Genomic DNA, 20,538 nt, shown 5'->3' with positions numbered 1-20,538 from the left:
GTACCAGGTTTGCAGCAGTTCCACTAAGCTCCATCTGGCTTCACACTGATTCTTGGGGAAACACATTTTTTCCTTTAAAATCAATTCAAACCATTTATTTCAAACCATAAAACAGACACAACAACAAGGTTTGAAAAGGGGATGGCAGAAGCAAAGCTTATAGATGTTCAACCCCAGTCAACACAAATACAACATAAAAACACAAAGTCACTGTCTGCAGCCCCTCCACAACACAATTATCTAATTTTTAAGCTCGTTAACCTGATTTTCCTCCCTGCCATAAATTTCAAACACACCTAATCTAAACTTCCTTTTAAATTGGTGAACATTATTACTAAGTTTGACCTCAGCATTTAAGCATTCCATAGAATAACCCCACCAACTGAGCTGCACATACTTTTGAGAGTCGATCTTGCAGATTGGTGTTGCAATTTTTGGGTACCTCTTAGATCATATTGTCTACTGCCTTCCCTCTCATGAAATAAGTTTTGGATTGACCTTGGAAGAAGAATATTTTTTGGTTTATATATATATATATATATATATATATATATATATATATATATATATATATATATATATATATTTATTTATTTATTTATATATTTTTATTAACATTTTATTGACATTTTTAAATACAACACACAACACCCCTCCCCAACACCCAGACAGTATAGCTAAAAGAAATGAACATGCAAACCTGCGACCTTGTAATGCTACACACAATATTCATACCTGTAAAAAAAGAAAATGGAAAATATGCACAAATAAAATAATATAAAATAAAATACCAATAATAACAATTGTGAAAATCAAAGCAAGCATCATGTGTATCACGTTCTGCACTGATCTAAATCTCGAACTAGCTTCAGTCCGCCCCACGTAGAGATAGTCCAGGTTAACCAGTCATCAGAAGCCCTTTCATGTTATTTGGCCCGCAGTAGAAGTTCCAAGAATGGACTATTTCCAATCACTAAACTGCTTACCCATTAAAAGCAGCGTTTTCAGTTCTCTGGGTAAATAGTTTAGAAAGGGTAACCAAATTTTAGCGAACAGATCATCTTTTCCTTTTAAAACAGCTTGAATTCGTTCATGGGGAATGCAGTTAAAAATCTCTCTGTACCGAAGCGTAATACTGGGTGGGGCATCCTTGATCCAATTGTGCAAAATGCACTTCTGAGCAATCAAAAGCAACTTGTCAAGAAGTTTATAGCATGATGTAGGAAGGTGTAATTCTTTTAGAATTTTGACTTTGAATATCTCACTGATTTCTTTGGAAATGAGTGTCCAAAGTTTTGAGATTAGTATGTCCCTCTTTCAGAGCATCACTTAATGCACAGAGGGATTTATTTTATGTAATATGACGGGAGTGATATGTAACCTATGCAAAATCTTGTACTGAGTATTGTTAAGGATTGTCTTGATTGGAGGCAACCCGGTGACAAAATCCAGTGCAATATGGGACCAAGGGTGGCCAGGTACAGGAAGAGGTCGAAGTAGACCAGCTGGAGGGCGGTGCGAAGATTTCCCTCGAGCGCAGACGGTGCAAGCCTTAACAAACTCCTTGGTGTCAGTAGTCATGGTGGGCCACCAGAAGTGTTGCTTCAAAAGTGACAGAGTTCGTGCACTCCCAGGATGACAAGCGAACCTAGATGTGTGACCCCACTGAAGAACCTGCGAGCGAACAGAGTCTGGGACAAAAAGTCGGTTAGTGGGACCCCCCCAGGATCAGGGAACATGTTAAGAGCCCGTCTCACCACTGATTCTATCTCCCAGGTAAGAGAGGCTACCAAACATGATGAAGGCAGGATAGTGTCTGCAACAGGGGGTCTCTCCTCCTCAACAGGGAATTGTCTCGAAAGAGCATCAGGTTTAACATTCCTATTTCCAGTTCTGTATGTGAGTGTAAAGTTAAATCTCCCAAAGAATAAAGACCAGCGTGCCTGGCGGGAGTTCAGCCGCTTGGCGGTCTGCAGGTATGACAGGTTTTTGTGGTCTGTCCAAACCACAAATGGTATCGCTGCTCCCTCTAACCAATGCCTCCACTCCTCCAAGGCCAGTTTGACGGCGAGCAGCTCCCGGTTACCCACATCATAATTTCTCTCAGCATGTGACAGTTTTTTGGAGAAAAAAGCACAAGGGTGCAGTTTGTCATCACCCGCTGCTCTTTGTGACAGGACAGCCCCAACTCCAATGTCCGAGGCATCCACCTCGACTATAAACTGGCGGTTAGGGTCAGGCTGGACCAGGATTGGAGCCGAGGAAAAATGTTCCTTAAGTTCCATAAAGGCCTCCTCTGCCGCAGGTGACCATGAAAAGGGAACAGAGGGAGATGTTAACTTGGTGAGTGGAGCCACAACCTGACTGTAATTACGCACAAATCTGCGATAGAAATTTGCAAATCCCAGAAATCGCTGGAGTTGCTTCCTTGAGGACGGGGTCTCCCACTCTGTTACTGCTCTTACTTTCTCCGGATCTGCCTTCATTCTTCCCCTCTCAATGATGTAACCCAGGAAAGAAACCGATGACTGGTGGAAACTGCATTTCTCTGTCTTCACAAATAGTTTATTGTCCAACAACCTTTGAAGTACCTGACGCACATGCACAGGTACTCCTCAAGGTGATGGGAGAAAACCAAAATGTCATCTAGGTAAACAAATACAGTCTTATTAAGCATGTCCCTCAGTACATCATTCACCATGGCCTGGAAATCAGCTGGGGCGTTGGTCAGGCCGAATGGCATGACAAGGTATTCAAAGTGACCTAGTGGTGTGTTAAAGGCGGTTTTCCACTCGTCACCCTCCTTAATCCTTACAAGGTGATACGCGTTCCTGAGATCCAGCTTTGTGAAGATAGTGGCTCCGTGTAGGGGTTCAAAAGTAGAGTTTAGCAAAGGCAGAGGGTATTTATTTTTAACAGTGATATTGTTTAGTCCGCGAAAATCAATACATGGCCTCAGAGATTTGTCCCTCTTACCCACGAAGAAAAAACCCGCACCTAGCGGTAATGAGGAGGGCCGGATGATTCCAGAATTTAGCGAATCAGTGATGTAGGTCTCCATAGCCTCACGTTCTGGTGCCGACAGATTGTACAACCGGCTGGTAGGAAAAGGAGAGCCAGGCAGCAGATCAATTGCACAATCATAGGGTCTGTGAGGTGGAAGGGAGAGAGCTCTTCGTTTACTGAAGACCTCAGCCAGGTCATAGTACACGGGAGGCACGGAGGAGATGTCAGGGGGTTCTTGTGGAGCACAAGTCTTCTGAGCACACAGTGGTTGAGCCGACTTTAAACAGGTAGAATGACAGAATGAACTCCAGCTAATAATCCTTCCAGCCGCCCAGTCAATAACTGGATTATGGACCTGGAGCCAAGGAAGACCAAGCACTAAGGGAGCATTGGGAGAATGCATGATGTGGAGCGTAACCTCCTCTCGATGATTGCCGGCTAACAGGAGAGGTAAAGGCTTGGTCTGATGAGTAATGTTAGCAAGCCTGTCACCATTTAAAGCACTAATGATGAGAGGAGTGTCGATGAGGATAGACGCTACTTGGGCTTCTTTAACAAACACAGAGTCAAGAATGTTAGAGTCTGAGCCAGAATCCACAAGGACCTCACATTTATAAGAGTTACCATTCACCAATATGCAAGCGTCAATGAGTATTCGTTTTCGGGGTAATCTGGGACCACAGTGCTACTCACCAGAACCCCGTCTGTGACTGGTGAGGACTTTAAACGGAAGCAAGCCGATGTCCAGGTTTTCCACAGTAAAGACAGAGCCGCTCCTGAAAACGTCTGTGGCGGTCAGCTGGGGTTAGATGGTTCCGACCCAACTGCATGGGTTCCTCGTTTCTTGAGGATACCTTTGAGTCATTGGGTGGCTTCATTTCAGGAAGCCAGTGGGATGATGTCGTAACCGCAGTCCCAGGGTAGTTAGCTTGGGGACCTAGCACTCTCTCCCTACGTCGCTCCCTCAACCTGTTGTCCACCTTGATAGCTAGCGCTATTAGGTCTTGCAGATCCTTCGTCTCCGCTCTCCCCACTAAACAATCTTTCACAGCTTCATTTAGCCCCTTAAAAAAATGCTTTGTAGCGCTCGGTCGTCCCACCCCAATTCTGCTGCCAGCGTACGAAATTAGCAGCACTAAGGAAGCCCTGACGTAGACTCAGCAGTTTGTTACTAGCGTCGCAGCTGGTAACTGGTTGATCAAAAACAGATGTCATGTCAGAAGTGAACTGTTGAAAAGTAGCATTAGCAGTTAGCGGACTATGCCAAAACGCTGTTCCCCAAGACCGAGCCCTTCCTGTAAGCAACCCGAACGTAAGCTATCTTAGCTCTATCGCTAACATAGGTCAAAGTCTGTAGCTCAAAAACAAGGGAACACTGAAATAAAAATGACCTACAGTCACCTAAATTACCGTCATAACGTTCAGGGGCCGGGACAAACGGCTCACGGGGTTGAACTGGAGTGGTCACAGTTACTGCTGGAGGAGGGTTATGAGTGGGCACAAGCTGCGGGTCGCTCTGCAGCTGCTTCTCTACACGGGACAAGGCTGAGGCCATCCCAGACAAGGTGTCCATTATCCCTTGCAGAGACTGGTCATGTTGGCCAAGCATTATGCCTTGGGCCGACATAGCTTGGTGGAGGTGATAAACTTGGGAGTCAGGGTCTGTGTCGGCTGGGTCCATGCTCTGGCCAGATCGTTCTGTTAAGGATTGTCTTGATTTGGACCCAAGAGCACGACAGAGACTGAGGGAATACGTGAACAAGATTTAATTACAAAGTTATTCAAACAATGGTGCCAAAGGGGAGGGGTATTGAGAAGTCCCAGGATCCGGTGGGTAGGAGTTGTGAGGGGTACAATCGACGAGGTGCTCCAGTGGAAGATCAGCAAATAATACGTGGTAGACGGAACGATCTGGCACTGAGTGAGAGACAATCTGGGGGTTTTGTACAGCCCAGGTTGATTGTAGATGTGGCACACCTGGTGCCTACTGAGGAAAGAAACCACACCCACCACACTCAATCAGGGAGAGAAACATGAGGATTAGACAGACCGGGAAAGACAGACAACCCACAATAGGAGAAGGAGGGGCTGCCCTGAAGCGAGACATGACAAGTATCTCGTAACCTGTTGCAAGTAAACGTTGACTTAATCAGATTGATGGCTGTCTGCCAGTCGTCCTCAATGTATGCCGTGTTTAAATCCCTTTCCCATTTATATGAGATATTAGGCAATACGTATATGTTGGAGGCATCAAGCAGAGCGTCAAAGGATGAAATAAAATGTTTGTCATATTGACGCTCCATAATAAATGTCGTTACGAGGAATATCAAGAGAAAAGAGTTACCTTGGAAGATACGAAATGTCTAATTTGCAAGTAACCAAAAAAATGTTGATGATAGACAGACAGACAGACAGACAGACAGACAGACAGACGGACAGACAGACAGACAGACAGACAGACAGACAGACAGATGCCTGCCTGCCTGCCTGCCTGCCTGCAGGGAAATCAGGATTTTGGACTATAGGTGATAGCGGGGATTTCACATTTTTCATTCCAAGATATTTAGTTGGGTCACACCACACTAGAACACTATTGAAGATAATAGGATTATTCTTTATGTCTGAATCTATTTTATTTGAGTCACAAGTGGCCAGGCTCCATAATGTGTAAGAGGGGGAAGCCCATGAATCAATACAGGGCTCTTTTTTAAAATATGCATGCAACCACTGCCAAAGGTGGCGAACATGGCAAGCCCAGTTATAAAACATCAAGTTCGGCAGTGAAAGACCGCCCATATGAGTAAGAAGCTGCAACACTCTTAGCCTCAGTCTGTTTTTTTTTACCCTGCCAAATAAACTTAGAAAGTGTTTTTTTCTAAATCCTGGGTAGTTTTCCGAGGTAAATACAAAGGGAGCATCTGCAAGGGGTACAAAATTCGGGGTAGGATATTCATCTTAATTAGAGAGAGCTCGGTGTGCCCTGTCAATCTTTACAGAGCCTCGTTTGGTCTCCAATCCCAGTATGTCTGGAAGAAAAACTTGACAGCTTGTCTCCCTTCAGCAAATTTTTTAAGCCCCGTAATTCGTATGTTGTCCCTGTGGCTTCTATTCTCGTTGTCCTCAGCTCCGTCGGCCAAAGCCTTAACACATTTTCCAGCTCCGTAAGCTTTTTTTTTCCATGGATACGGTGCGGTCTTCACTCCCCGAGATGCGGTTTTCTGTCTCAATCATTCTTTTAGTGTTGTCTTCAATATGGTTACTTCGTTTCTCCAACGAGGACTGCAGCTTGGCAAACTTTAGCACCATAAGTGCGCTAATCTTTTCCGTGACACTTTGGGCAATAGCATTAGCCACGCTATCGTCACCTAGCATGTCGCTATCTTCCAGTTAATCTTCGGCGCTAGCGGATAAAAATAGAAAAAATAAAATAGAGAAATAATATCATCTGCAAAGCCAAGGTGTTGGTGAAAAATGAATGGGGTGTTAAAATTGTATTGTTAAAATTTGCCAATGCATGGGATTGAATTGAATAGTGACTGCATGGATAAAGGGGGGACATTGAAATATGTTAATCATACATTGAGGACATCTAAAATATGATATGAAATGGTTATATTTTTGATGCTTTTGTTGTGCAAAGATACTGGTTTGTGATTTCTCTTCATAGGATAGTATTGGGGAGACCAGTGTGAGAATGATGGACTGTCCAGAGATTCCTTCAGCCTAAAGGATGTGAAGATTCAAATGTAGGCGAGTGGAGGACATCCTGATGGACAGTGGACTGAATAAGGAGATCATGATGAGAGGTCTTGAATGAAAAATCTTTGCAGTCCAATGGAAGAAGCTGATACTCCTACAAAGCAATATTTTAATGTCTTTTTTCTACTCTCATCTATTCTTCTTTTCTTTTATTATTTTACATTAGATGTTTAGTGGGATATATTATTTAGATTTAGTATTGATGTTTTTGGAAGCTGTGTAAAATGTATGTATTAAGACCTCAGGTGTTTTATTTCTTTTCTCGTGGATCCTTAGGGAAAGTGGTAATAGGTAAGGACAGGTTCATTGAAAGGTGCGATTGGTCGACCAGCCTGACTTTGAACAATTTTTTTATTTTTATTTCTGAGGTTCTTAATGTATGCATTTGTATATCATCCATTAAAATAATTTGATTTTGTTTGTATTTTGATTGGTTTAAGAGTGCTGAAAAGTGGTGGCCGTGAGAGAATTTTCCTGTCTAGATTGTTTGATGGTATTTGAAAGATGTCTGCTTGATGGGTTTTTCGCTCTCACACTCTAAACATTTTTTTAAGGTTAGTCATGGTCAGAGGGTTATGTCATAAGTATTTTGTGTGATATTCTTTTTCGAGACTAAAGTCTCGAAGGGGGGAATATGAAGTGTATTTTACATGCAACATAATAAATATGAAAAAGTATGTGTAGTGTAAGTATGCTGCTGAAACATGTGAGCTGTTGGTGGGACAAATGGTAACATCATAGACAATGAAGGGGTCTATTTATGGGAATGGGCATTCCTTAAGATTGTAAAAGAGAAACAATTTGGTAGTAAAATGAGAATAGACCCTTAGGCTATATTGGGAGAGATAAGAGGTCATCTTATGGTGACCTGTATAACCTTTTAAGTCATATGTCCTGAGGAACCACAGGGGGTGCAGGAATGTAGGAGATGCACTAAATGAAGTCGTAAATGTCTTGATGCTTTGACCAATACTGCATAAATACAAGGGTCTTTTCTTTGTTCAGGAGAATCACATTTGACTGGTGACTCGCCCAGGTAACATGACTAACCTGGACTGATGCTGTTTCTTGACTTTGTAAATAAATGTCTTACATTACAAGCAAGTCAGTGTCAGCGGATATTTCTTCATCATCTACACATCATCGTCAAGGAGGAGAACTTAAGAAATTACAAATATGAAATTGTCGGCCTGAGAGGCAGGAGGTAGGCGAAAACGATGCTTCACACTTCAACACATTAACTCATGTATGGCAAAACAAGAGAATAATATAAAATAAGAAGGGACTGTTGGTTCAGTATGTACCTAGATTGCCTCATGACACCTACACTCTTTGCTATCTTGGAACATACATGTCCAATGTGAGGTTTCCAGCAGATTTTATTGTCGATAATCACACCTGGAAATTTTATAAAAGTGTTTATGATTTACTTTTTAGGTGTCCATTGTGTTTTTGGTCTTGTGTTCATTTGCTGCTTCCCAGTTCACTTATTTGCATCGAGCGTCCTCCAAGTTGTCGCCTCCACTTGCGTCTCAGTCCCTCCCACCAGAGATGCACAGAGGAAACGAAGCAGAGGAGAGAGAAATCAGTTTTAAGAGACATGAGACGTCCTTTCCTCAACAGCGTCAGTGAAGTGACATCAGCTGATCACGTTCAGCTGTCAGTCAGCTTTAACAGCTGTTTATGTCCTTCAAACATCCTGTACTATTTCAAGTCAAACACACACAGTTACAGAATGGCAGACTCCCTTGCATCAAACTGTCATCCTCATCAGACATTTAAACAGTCTGAGAGATGATGAACAGGACATGAAGGATGTATTGATTTTATAGAAGTTATAGATCTTCATATTTGGTTGTTAATCTTCATGTCAGATCTTTTCAATCCCAATTCATCACAGACCGACTCTTTACAAACTCACAGATGTTTATAATCTGTTTAGCCCTCGTAGGATCTTCGTTTTTCAGTCACACCCAGGGTCTTCGGGTCAATTTGACCCGGCTCATGGTAAACCATTCTAGAGTAGTTGTAAACCCCAAAAAATCCTACTTGTTCTTCATTACTAACTAGAATACTAACAATTCCATCAATATTTTGTATTAAATTGTGTGTATTTCAGGCAATTAGTTTTAATAATTAGTTACAGCCTTTATATTTCTTTCATTTTTTTTATTGTGTGTGAAGAAGGTGAGCATTGCTTTTATACATTCTAGAATCAAGTTTGTGGTGATGATTTGCTGTTATTTGATGATGATTTAATACGTGAAATTGTAATAGGACTATAAAACCTTGTTCATAAAAAAAAGGAAAAGGGACGCAGATCATTGAGGTTAGTGCTGCAATAATTTATCTTAAACAACTTCGATCAATTTTAAACCCAGAGGTGAACTCTTAACATGATGTTGATGTTATAAAACCATCAAAGTGAAGTTTCCTGGTGTCCAATAAAGCCTACCTTTTATTTTTATTCACACACCATGGTTTTTAGGATTATTTAAACGGTAAGAAGGCACAGGGGAAACATTTTTAGATGAGCTGTTTGTAGCCCATTTTCTGTAAACTGTAGTTCCACCGTGGCAGATTCGTGTCACTCACCTCCGCTGCCGTCATATTATTATGACATCACCTAGTGAAAGTGCAGATTGTCTAAAAATCGCGATCGCCCTTTCCTAAATCCTTTATGAATTCTCCTAACACCTTTACCTTAACCCCGTCACGGGGTTAAGGAAAGGTGTTAGGAGAATTGACTTAAAGCAACTTAAATCCAAATGCATCCAAGGAGATTGCAAATCTGCTAACCCTAAGGGAACTAGGTAGCAGCCATTGCTTCCTCTGTGTTTTCCTCTGTCTGATTGCCCTGATTATCTGCACTTGTGTAACTAGTCTCATCTGTGTTGATTACCTCTGTCTATTTAGTGTCTGTATTTCTTCCCCTCTGTTTCAGTATATTTTAGATAGTCAGTGGGTGTTGTATGTCGTGTTGAATGTGCGTTTCCCCATCTGTATTATTAGTAGGTTTTTGATTTTTTGTTTAAATAAATAATTTTTTGCTCAGTATCTGCACTTTGGTCTAGTTCCTGTTCCTCATCAGCTGTGACACAAGGTACGTTCCGGTTCTCTTATTTGCAATCTCCTCGGTCCTCGGCCGAACCAGAAGTAGTTCCAGAGCCGCTATGTTGAGGATTGTTCCAAAGCTCTCATAGTGAACGGAGGAGCGAGGAGGCAGATCCGAGGAGCGATGACCGAGGAGACACGAGAGCTGACTTCACGTAAGTCTTTTAATTGACAGACACTCTCCCTTCTCGTATATCACTCAATGATTGGACGCTGCAGCGGATCAGACTTCAGTAAAACTTCTCAATATGAGCAGAGTTTAATACAGGAGAAAAGACAGACATTAAAAGGACGCTAAACGGAGCATTGGACATTTAAACAGATTATGAATGTCATTGAGTTTGTAAAGAGTCGGTCTGTGATGAGCTGGGATTAAAAAGATTCTGTCATGAAGATTAACAACCATATATGAAGCTCTATAACTTCTATAAAATCAATACATCCTTCATGTCCTGTTCATCATCTCTCAGACTGTTTGAATGTCTGAAGATGATGAGGATGACAGTTTGATGACGAGGGAGTCTGTCAGTCACAAACATATTTTACATTCACACTGTTATCTTCAGAAAGTTTCATCATTTAGATTCTCATCAATCATTTTCAGTATTCCTGATACATCAGTATCTTTGTTTATAAAATACAGAGTTCATTGTCGAAATATAGGCAAGCCTAAGTCAAAATTGTAGAACAATAATAACAAATATTAAATAGACATCTTTTCGTCAGTAGAAATTGTCCTTTTGGTTTGAAACAGACTGCAGGTTGTTCTTCAGGTGTTTGTTATCAGGTAAAGAGACTAAACACTGTAACATGTGGACATAAACAGCTGTTAGGCTTACTGACAGCTGAACGTGATCAACTGATGTCGCGTCATGTGACGCTGTAGAGGAAAGGACGTTTCATGTCTCTTAAACTGATTTCCTCGGTCCTCTCTCCTCGACTTCGTTTCCTCTGTGCATCTCTGGTGGGCGGGACTAAGACGCAAGTGGAGGAGGCAACTTGGAGGACACTCGATGCAAATAAGAGAACCGAAACGCAGCCACAGTCAGTACCTGCAGCATGACAACAGCTGTTATCTCCTTACTACCAAAACCTGGTAAGGACCATTCTAATAGGAAATGTCTGTCCTCTAAGCTTACGAAATAATGATTATAACATGTATAAAGTACTGGCAACTTGAGAAAGTCAGCTCCTCATTAATCCACTGAGACCAAATTGGTTTTGTTTCTGGTCATCATGCTGCACGCTGTAAGAGGAGACTATTTCATGTAATGTCAAAGGCTGTATCTCTCCAACACCCAGCTGTTGCAATTTGACTCGATGCTGAAAAAGCATTTCACAGGATAGAATAGTCTTATCTTTTCCATATACTTCCGAAATTTGGCTTTGGCCTGAAATGCAAACAATGGAAGAGGTCCCTCTACCATAACCCTGTTGCATGTGTCAAAACAAATGGATTAATTTCTCCCCCATTCCAACTCGCCAGACCCACCAGGCAGGGATATCCAGCCTCACCAGTTATGTTTACTTTAGCAGTTGAGCCTCCTGCTATAAGAGCAAATCAAAATATAACAGGTATCACACTTTTAAATTATGATTTCAAAGTCAACCTTTATGTAGATAACATTGTATTGACATTGTCCCATACAAAATTGTCAGTCCCAAATCACCTCAAACTCATTGTGATTTTTGTCAATTCTCTGGTTAGAAAATCAACTTGTCTAAGAGCGAGTCTATCCCTCTAAACAACCTCACATTCACTGGACATCTATCGCAAACTCCTGTTGCATGGAGGCCATGAAGCATGAAATACCTTGGAATCAACGTAAGATCTCCAATGGCCACTTTTTTCACTGAATGGCCCTAGGCTTCTTAAACAGTCAGATAATACTTAAAAAGGTGGAGGAATTTACCGTTATCATTGTGGAGGCTGAAATACTTTAAATGCACATACTTTCCAGGTTGATTTTTTTCAGCAATTCCATTAATAATTAGCAATTCCCTCAAAAATGGTTCAATGAGATACATAAATTATTTTCAAGGTTCTAATGGAAAGAGGAATTTTTTTTTTTTTGCCTTAAATTAGTTATATCCAAAAACAAGGGTGGATTAGTAATCCCAATGTATATTTATATGACTTGGATTATAATGCTGTGTATCCTGGGTTTATTAAGAGAACAATGCAGATGCAGGAAGTTGAAGATTGCTTCCTGCCCCTTATTAGAAAATATATTATTTACAGCTATTTAGCATCTTTCCCACCAAGCTACAGTAACATCTGTGATATCAACAGATTCATCGTAAACTGTAAATTCATATATCAGTACTTCTTCCAAAAAGTTTTTTTTTTTTTTTTTTTTTTTTAATGTCAGCTGAGACAATGCGGTGTCAGAAGAAAGGTTAATGAAAGGTTACATTGTTTAAATTATTTTTGAACTACAACATGTGAATTTATTCATCTCCCATTTTCTGAGTGTAAAACAAAGCATAAAGGTTAAAGTTTCAATGGGTCATTTGTGTGATGGAGGTGTGAATATAGAAATTCTCTGTGGTTAGTTTTGGCAAGGTAGGGGCCCAATGTTAAATCTTTTCCAGGGGCCCAGCATTCCTGGCGGAGCCCCTGGGTGTGACATGCAGTGTAAAGTTGCTTTGAGTAGTCAGAAGACTAGAAAAATGCTTTACAAGTTCAAGTCCATAGCCAGTTTTCAAACTGCAAGTTTTCAGGAATTGCCCATTCTGGTTTGATTTGTTATGATACAAGTGAGAAAAAAGTAATGACGTAAAATTTGCTAACCAAACATTACTGGATTCATACTGATCTATATTTAGCTTAAATATTAGAAACACAATCCCATTAGTTTTGTTGCTCCCTAGCAAATTGGATAACCAAAGAAAAACTTAAAATCCTCCAGTTCCCTTAAATGAACATTTGTTGGTGAGTAATAAAGTATTCAAACTGAAGTTAGGGGCTTGCTTCCTGCCCCTTCTTATGTTGAACATCTCTGTTAACAGACTTTCCCCTGTTTTCAACGTCTTTAGTTTTTCGTTTGTCGTATCAAAAAACTTGGATTAGCGGTGGTACATGTTTAATCTCCCTGAGGGTTTTTTTTTTTGGTAAAAGTGGTAAATTAAAAAAAAAAAAGAAAAGAAAAGAAAATGAGGGGAGAATTCCTGAAAAATGATAAGGGGTAATAGTATTTTCTTTAATGTTGTTTTGACTTTTTTTTTTTTTAATGAAAATTGCTTGGTCGAAAGGCTACATATAGCCTATTGAACACATTGGAACATTATAATTACAAAAAAAAACTATTCAGTAGTATAAACATTTTTTGATTAATTTAAAATATTTGCTATTTCATTGTTCTCTTGACTTGTGTGGGAGGGGTAAATGAACAAATATAGTTCAGTAGGTTTAAAATGAGTGGGGCCATTAAACAAGGGCTAATGGGCCAGCATCTCCAGGAAAGTGTTAATAGACCTAATTAAGACGTTTAATGATATAATGTAGTTGCTGAATAGGAATAATTTCCTGTATTTAACTATGGCGGATTGGGGAAGGAGTTGAGGAGGCAAGGAGACAGGGACGATGCGAGACAGTGTTCGGACGCGGCCTGCTCTATTCCATCGACTCCGTTAACCTCCATTCACAGTCACACAGTAAATAAAAGCATGGAGGCTCTCGGGATCTAACACCGATCAGCGGGGGGTAAAGACACTGCCGCATGCGCTTTGCCCTCACTAAACATAACAGGAAGGACGCACAGAAGCAGCGAACGCCTTGTCTGTTAGACTGAACTCATTTTCCGAGGAAAAGAGGATCGGAGCTGGCAACAGGAGCGGGGTAGCCCGCCGTGCTGAGCATGAAGCGGACGGCTGTAGTGGCTAGGCACAATGGCCTTGTCTCTCCGTTGGGGAACAACAACTCCGGGGCTTCGAGCATCGTCTTACCACCCCAGCAGAGAGCTACTGGTATCTCCGCCATAGCCGAAAGTGCTACGGGCGGTGGGATAGACGGCCTGTTGGATTTTTCAAAAGGCCCTACCGTCAAAACAGAGCTAATATGTAAATGGATTGACCGAACTTCTTCGAGACAGAGGCTTGGTCGGACATCGACATCCGTCTGCGACCAAACTTTCAGCTCCATGCACGAGCTGGTGGACCACGTCACCACCGAGCATGTTGCAACTGGGCTTGAGACCCTCAGTCATGTCTGCATGTGGGATGAGTGTATGCGCGGCGGGAAGGCGTTCAAAGCAAAATACAAACTAATCAACCACATTCGTGTGCACACCGGGGAGAAGCCTTTTTCTTGCGCATTTCCCAACTGCGGCAAGATGTTCGCTCGCTCTGAGAACCTCAAGATCCACACGCGCACGCACACTGGTAGGGTATCATGATTCTGTGACTACAGACAGAGCGCTGTGATAAGCCATTTGAAAATGTCTTTAAATCCATCCATCCGCCAAGACAGCCGCCTCCGGACAGAGACGGCGAATAAAGAGCCTAACAGAGATTGTTCCTAGTAGGAATCCCCTCCATGTTTACGAAAGCTCAGTCCAGTACCAATTCATGTCCACCCTTCATTGCTCCCTTGTTTCCTTGAGGAGTCACGGCTTGAAACTGCTGCTCACAAGCCGTCCAAGGTGACAGAAAGCAGTAGGATGATGAGGGAAAGGGATAAGTACAGAATTTAATGTGTATTGGCTATACACTACAGCAAAGGGTTAAGAAGATCAATTTAATTACCACTGTGTATTTAGATATAGTTTAGGAGGAACCAGGTTGTTTATCTAAGTAACTCAGACTAAGATTTTAATAATAGCGTGATCGTTATCAATGTATTAGGGCCATGTTAAAGAAAAAACATGTAAGTAAAACATTTACAATATTAAAGTAAGAAATTTACCAGAATAAGTCATTAATTTAATATATTAAAATTGTAAATAAATTAAAATCAGATTGGTTACAGTTATTATAATGAAAGGTTGTATCAGAAGAGCAGCCTGCTCAAGAAAGCGTTTCCTTGTTTTGTTTTACCTATGCTACGGTATAACCTCATAAGGTGCGCCACATAAATGTCTTCCTTCAATCTCCAATTCCCTCCCCATGTGGCCCTAATACTTCTTTTTATAAATTATTAGCCTACAAATACTACATTTATATCAACAACCCTACAGGGTTCATACCTGTAAATACAGCTTTTTAGCAGTTAAATTATATAATTATTATACATGTCAAGTTGTCACCTAAAAATTATATAATTATTTAATTATTTAATTTTGCTTATAGGTTTATCAAAATCCATAACAGCTTTGTCAGGGTTCTGGACAAACCCTGTGATTGGTGTTTGGGGTTTTTTGTGTTTTTTTGATAGGTCTTTAAGCTGCATTTTTGTTTTACACAGTGAGGAAGGGAACATTGGTGATATTCAACAGGTTCTGGGACAGACTTAACGATGTCGATTCAGTGATGACAGGGTCTGGGCTTTAAATTCTTAGAATTAGACAGGACATTCAAACAAAATTAACAACTTAACTTTTACAACTTTATGATATTTTTTCAGGATCAAACTCACATACACATCTTAATTCAGATTATTTTCTCACTCACAATGGGTTTATTTGAAGTCAGAAATCTGATGAACCAAAAAACAGTTAAAAATAAAACACATAGTTATGTCAGAGGATATTCCACAACAAAGACCCTTATAAACTTTCTCTACTGACCTAGACTTTCGTCTTCAGATTCTCAACGTATACTGATGAAAAGACAGCTTTGGATTCTTCATGATACTTTTATACTTTTTATGGACAGCAATGTTGATATTCTATAAAACTCAACACAGCAAATAAGGCAAAAGAAAAATGCTGGAAGAAAATTACAGAAGTGATAGTCTATTAATACAGAATTCAGAAATATTTCCCCACTACATGCAGACAACTTAAGTGACAACTGCACATTGAATAGCCTTGCCAACCTATTTATTTTGTATTCAATTATAAATAAGATTTGAAAGATTTTAAGTCTGAACTATTGCATGTTAACCTCCAAATGTTGATATTCATTGATCAAATAGATGAGCAATAATTGAGCAATAATAATATTGTAATCCTATTTTCTGTGTCATGAAGCTGGATCTTTTTTAACATGGATAGATCTTTATGGTAACTTTCTTTAAGCATAATGCCCCTTTTTATGTCAGCAGCCAAAGCGTGTAACAGAAAGCTTAAATTCACAGAGAAAGTTTATAACCAATTATGTGGTATATGATTTCTATGATTGGAACTTTAGGCTTTGTTGAGCCAGCATACTCAAAGAAAGCCTTGGTACGTTGATCTTGCTTCATGGTTCTCTCCTCTGCTCTTGTTTGTTATTATAATCGAGATCTTGTAAGATATCTAAGATAAGATAAGGTGTATCTTATGATATATTGTTTTTTATACATATTGAAACATTTTATTTTTTGCATTTTTTCCCAAATTTTTCTCTGAGGACAATTTGTGTTTAGAGTTATGAACATATACCACATACTCTGTAAATCCAACTTTCATATGCGTCTACAGAAACTACATATTGCACCTTTAACAAGATGTGTTCAATGTGTTTTCTTGCCACCAAAAAGGAAAAATAACATTTAATTCAAGTACCAGATAAACTCACTGGCAAACACTTACGTTCTCTGTTAGACTGTATAAACAACAAGTTCAGGTCACCATCATCGTAGTGTGGTACTTCATGTGTTCCATATCCTACCTTTACTTCCCACCTTCACTAGACATTTTTGCATGTTTCTGTGTCTAAGATACAAAAGAATCTGTAAGCAGGGCAATATCCTTATTTGAGGCTGTACTTTTCTATTAGATGTGGACATCTAATCGCCTTCATAATTATCATGCTTCCACATAGCAATTACATTCTTAGTAAATGTTTGGAAGTACTTTGAAAATCTATTTGAAATAGGCCCAATTGTTGCCAGCTCAGTAGTTGGGTTTGTGGCATTTAGTGTTATTAATATTCTTTTTATATTTATATCTCTCATATTTGGTTTTTAAAGATACAACCTGATTCTTGACTTGAGTTTTTGTGTAATCTCTTGGTTGTCTCTGTTGCCATTAAACTTGTTTTATGATCTTTTAATTTGTAACCATTTTACAACCAACATCATAATATAATAATATGGTCTTTATCATAATTAGCAGATCTTTTTGCAGAGATCCAAATATTAGAGCTACACTTATGTTTATGTCCCTGGTATACTCGTTTGCTATTGTGATCACATTAGCAAACAAACATGTTTTGAAGTATGCACTGATAAAACTTTTCAGCATAACTTAAGTAAATTAATCAGGATAACATCTCCTCAGTGCATTCATAATGAACATTGTGTCATATTTCTTGGCATTAAAAAAAATGCAACTCATTCACTGTTTTATTGAGCTTTTCAAAAGAAGCTTTACATCCAATATTTATTGATCTATCAAAATGTAGGAAATGTATGTTTGAAAAGAATTTGTTTTGTCCTTTTATTTGTAACAATAGTTACAGGCTCATTAAAGTCTGTGATAATGGTTAAAGTCTGATATAACGGTTAGTGTTATGTGTGTGTTGCAGGTGAGAAGCCATTCCAGTGTGAATTTTGTGAGCGCCGATTTGCAAACAGCAGCGACAGAAAGAAGCACTCACAGGTCCATACAGCATCAAAGCCCTATGACTGCAAGGCTCTGGGATGCACCAAGTCGTACACCCACCCTAGCTCCTTGAGAAAACACATGAAGGTTCATGTCAAGTTGTCACCTACCTCTGAACCCCAGGACGCATACGACTCTCTTCAACTCCAACAACCTCATCAGGCTCTCATTGAGCCCCTTGACCTTAAGATGAACCGACTCTCTCCATCCATTGGCAGCAAACACATAACTTTCCCACTTCTGTCGAATCATGAATTGGATATTAGCTCAGCCAACGAAGTAGACAATAAGTTGCTGCTGCGTAGTTCGTCGCCAATGGCAATGCCTTTGGATCTTTCACTATCAGGCCTGAAAAGTCAACTGGCCCAGAAGCATCAGATAGGCAGGACCCCACGAAGGAGCCAACGTTCCGTCAACCCAGCTTTACCTCAACTGTCTAACATTAAGGAATGGTATGTCTGTACCAGGACTACAGCACCACACTACCCTCTTCTTCACCCAGACCACATCAAATCTGAACCTAGTGATGATGAGGAATATGTCACGTAGGATGTTAAATTTTTGATGGAGAACCTATGTTAGTGAGACCTTAGCCAGGCGAGCAGGTTTTTTTTATGGAATCATAATTGCTGTGATTTTCCAGGACCAGCAGTTATGATATGGCCTCAGTGTTCAAGAAGAAAAAAAAAACCTTTGGAGGTTTTACTTAAACTCAAATAAAAAAACTTGAGCTTGAAGAGTTAAGCTATCTGTGGACCTTTAAGCAATGGCTTGGATCATGCTAGAAGAGAGAAGAGAAATTCAAGTAATTGTTAGCTACCTAACCTGGACTTAAAAAAAGGCAAAACATTTCAGAAGTGAACCGGGGAATGCAAGTGACCGCTCCTGCCGTTAAAGATTAGGAGGATTTGTGATGATATTACGGATACAGGTTGGTAAAGGTATTTCAAGGGCTAAAGTGGCATTGTTAGAAGTTGTTTATGTTAACCTCATCGTAAAGCAGCACTATACACCTGGTAACAGCAAGTCCAAAACAGGAAACACAATGGGTTTAGGCGTTTGTTTCTGTTGGATTTTGTGTATGCTTTAAATAAACATGCTTACAATGTCAGAAAGTTACAAAAAAGTTTCATTGGAAATGTCTGATTCTGGTGTCAGAATACCGGTCCATATGCTGTAAGGCGATGTCATAAGCACTTTGTTTAAAGCTAATTTGGGCCTCCTCTGATAGTAAGTTGTTCAAAAGTATTATGAAGTCACAGTCTACTTCAAAATAGCAACCGTAAGTACGGCTGAACATTTGAGACAGCGGGACTGCTTTGTATTAAATATAAAACCTCTCCTTAACTTCATCTTCTCTATGGACATTTCAATGGGTTACTCACCTGCATTTGTTTACATTTACTTCACTACCCAAGGATTTGAAGTTACCAAACATGTCATACCTGTATTCCTTTTAACAATAGAATGTGTATTAAACAATGAAAAATATGTCTTGTATTTTCCCTTTGATCAATTATTTCAGCCATGAAAAGTGTTAGGCTTTGATTTTAAAATGATTGGTCTAGGAATTCACTGCATTGGGAACACTTTAAATACTGTAGGTATATGACTTTACAATTGTACATTTTTTCATGCACTAATAGGTCTTTTTCAGATGGATTTAAACCTGGATCATGTGAAAAAATACATTAACCGATTAGTTTGGATATCCAGTGACTGAAAGCTGATGATTTAAATCTGCCAGCAAGCTAAGAGTGGCTAATGGGGAGAACCGAGATAAATCCTGGTGGGCCGGGCGGCCTGGAGGGCTTTCAGGGCTTGTACAGTGACGGTTTATAGATCATACAGGCTGCAGTCATTGCTCAAGTATCGTTTCACTAGACCAGTCATTTCTGAAAGAGTGAGGCTGCGCCATGTAGTGTGCAGTGTTTCCCCCTTGGTTAGACAGTCCAGGTATATTAAAGACCACAAACCCACTTTTTTTCAAAAGCCTCTCCCTCATAATCTGAAGAACGTGCATTACGGGCTCGCGAAAGTAATGGAACGTATCATTGCGCCTCGGCCTTTAAGTGGACGGACAAGAAACAAAAAGGCAAATTGATCATCTGTGTTACAGTTTACATTTACCATACCAAGCATATGTGAACTACATGGCAGACTGCAGTCTCTGTTCACAGACTGATGACTTTCAAACTGCTCCAATGCGAAGAAGATAGATAATTGTAACTAAAAGAAGAGTATGACAGTGTGCCGCCGATGCCCTTTTTATAGACGTTCAAATCAAATCTGACCTTTGCAATAGGTTGCCTGCAAGGAGAGCTCTTGATTTTCTGCTTGAGGGTCTCAGTCGATGGCCTGACCCTCTGGATTTTATTTTTTGACATTTTGTGTTTAATTACTACAACACCACAAAATTGTTAAAAGACAAAAAAGTTTGTCATCCATTTTGCCTCTTCGTTTTGCTCAAAATTGAGGCATTTACATTTAAAATGTACACATTTTTCTCCCAGGGGGGGCATGCCCTCAGACAAGGGGGTCTGAGGGCATGCCCCCCCTGGGAGAAAAATGTTTGGTGTCCCACAACCATAGTTTCACAGTTTACAGTTTTTTAAAGGAATACACTATTTTATACAAGGCAAAGAAAAGTCTATAGTTTATAATACTAGTTCAGACTTACAGTAGGCTACTACATAAAATTATAGTCTACTTATCCTGAGAAAGGATATGAACCTAAGTGGGCTGGTCTGAGCGATGAAACTCCCAGGCTGAAAATGAGTTCCACTGTCTGTCAGCATACTTGAAATGTTTAGAGTCATCAATCGTTATACAGCAAAAGTAGATGCACAAGTGCATGTTGTATAGTAGGTTAAAGATGAAGTAAGAACTTGTGACCCAGCTTGGGTGATCAGGGCTAGGCTTGTGTCCAAGACATCTCGGTAAGACATAGCATTCCTGAACTTCGCACCGC

The 20,538-nt window shown here is 40.1% G+C and overlaps 1 protein-coding gene across 1 annotated transcript; it reads left to right on the top strand.

Moving 5' to 3' along the window:
* Positions 1-13,281: 13,281 nt before the first annotated feature.
* zic2b (zic family member 2 (odd-paired homolog, Drosophila) b) lies at positions 13,282-19,058 on the top strand. The gene is made up of 2 exons (XM_079362622.1): positions 13,282-14,262; positions 17,491-19,058. Exons 1-2 carry the CDS (start codon positions 13,740-13,742, stop codon positions 18,114-18,116), a joined length of 1,149 nt encoding a protein of 382 aa, XP_079218748.1. The 5' UTR covers positions 13,282-13,739; the 3' UTR covers positions 18,117-19,058.
* The last annotated feature ends 1,480 nt before the right edge of the window (positions 19,059-20,538 follow it).

Source organism: Symphodus melops (assembly GCF_947650265.1).
Source record: "Symphodus melops genome assembly, chromosome: 15".
NCBI classification, from domain to species: domain Eukaryota; kingdom Metazoa; phylum Chordata; class Actinopteri; order Labriformes; family Labridae; genus Symphodus; species Symphodus melops.
Note: the sequence above shows the minus strand (reverse complement) of the source record. Positions and strands in the feature narration are given on the sequence as shown.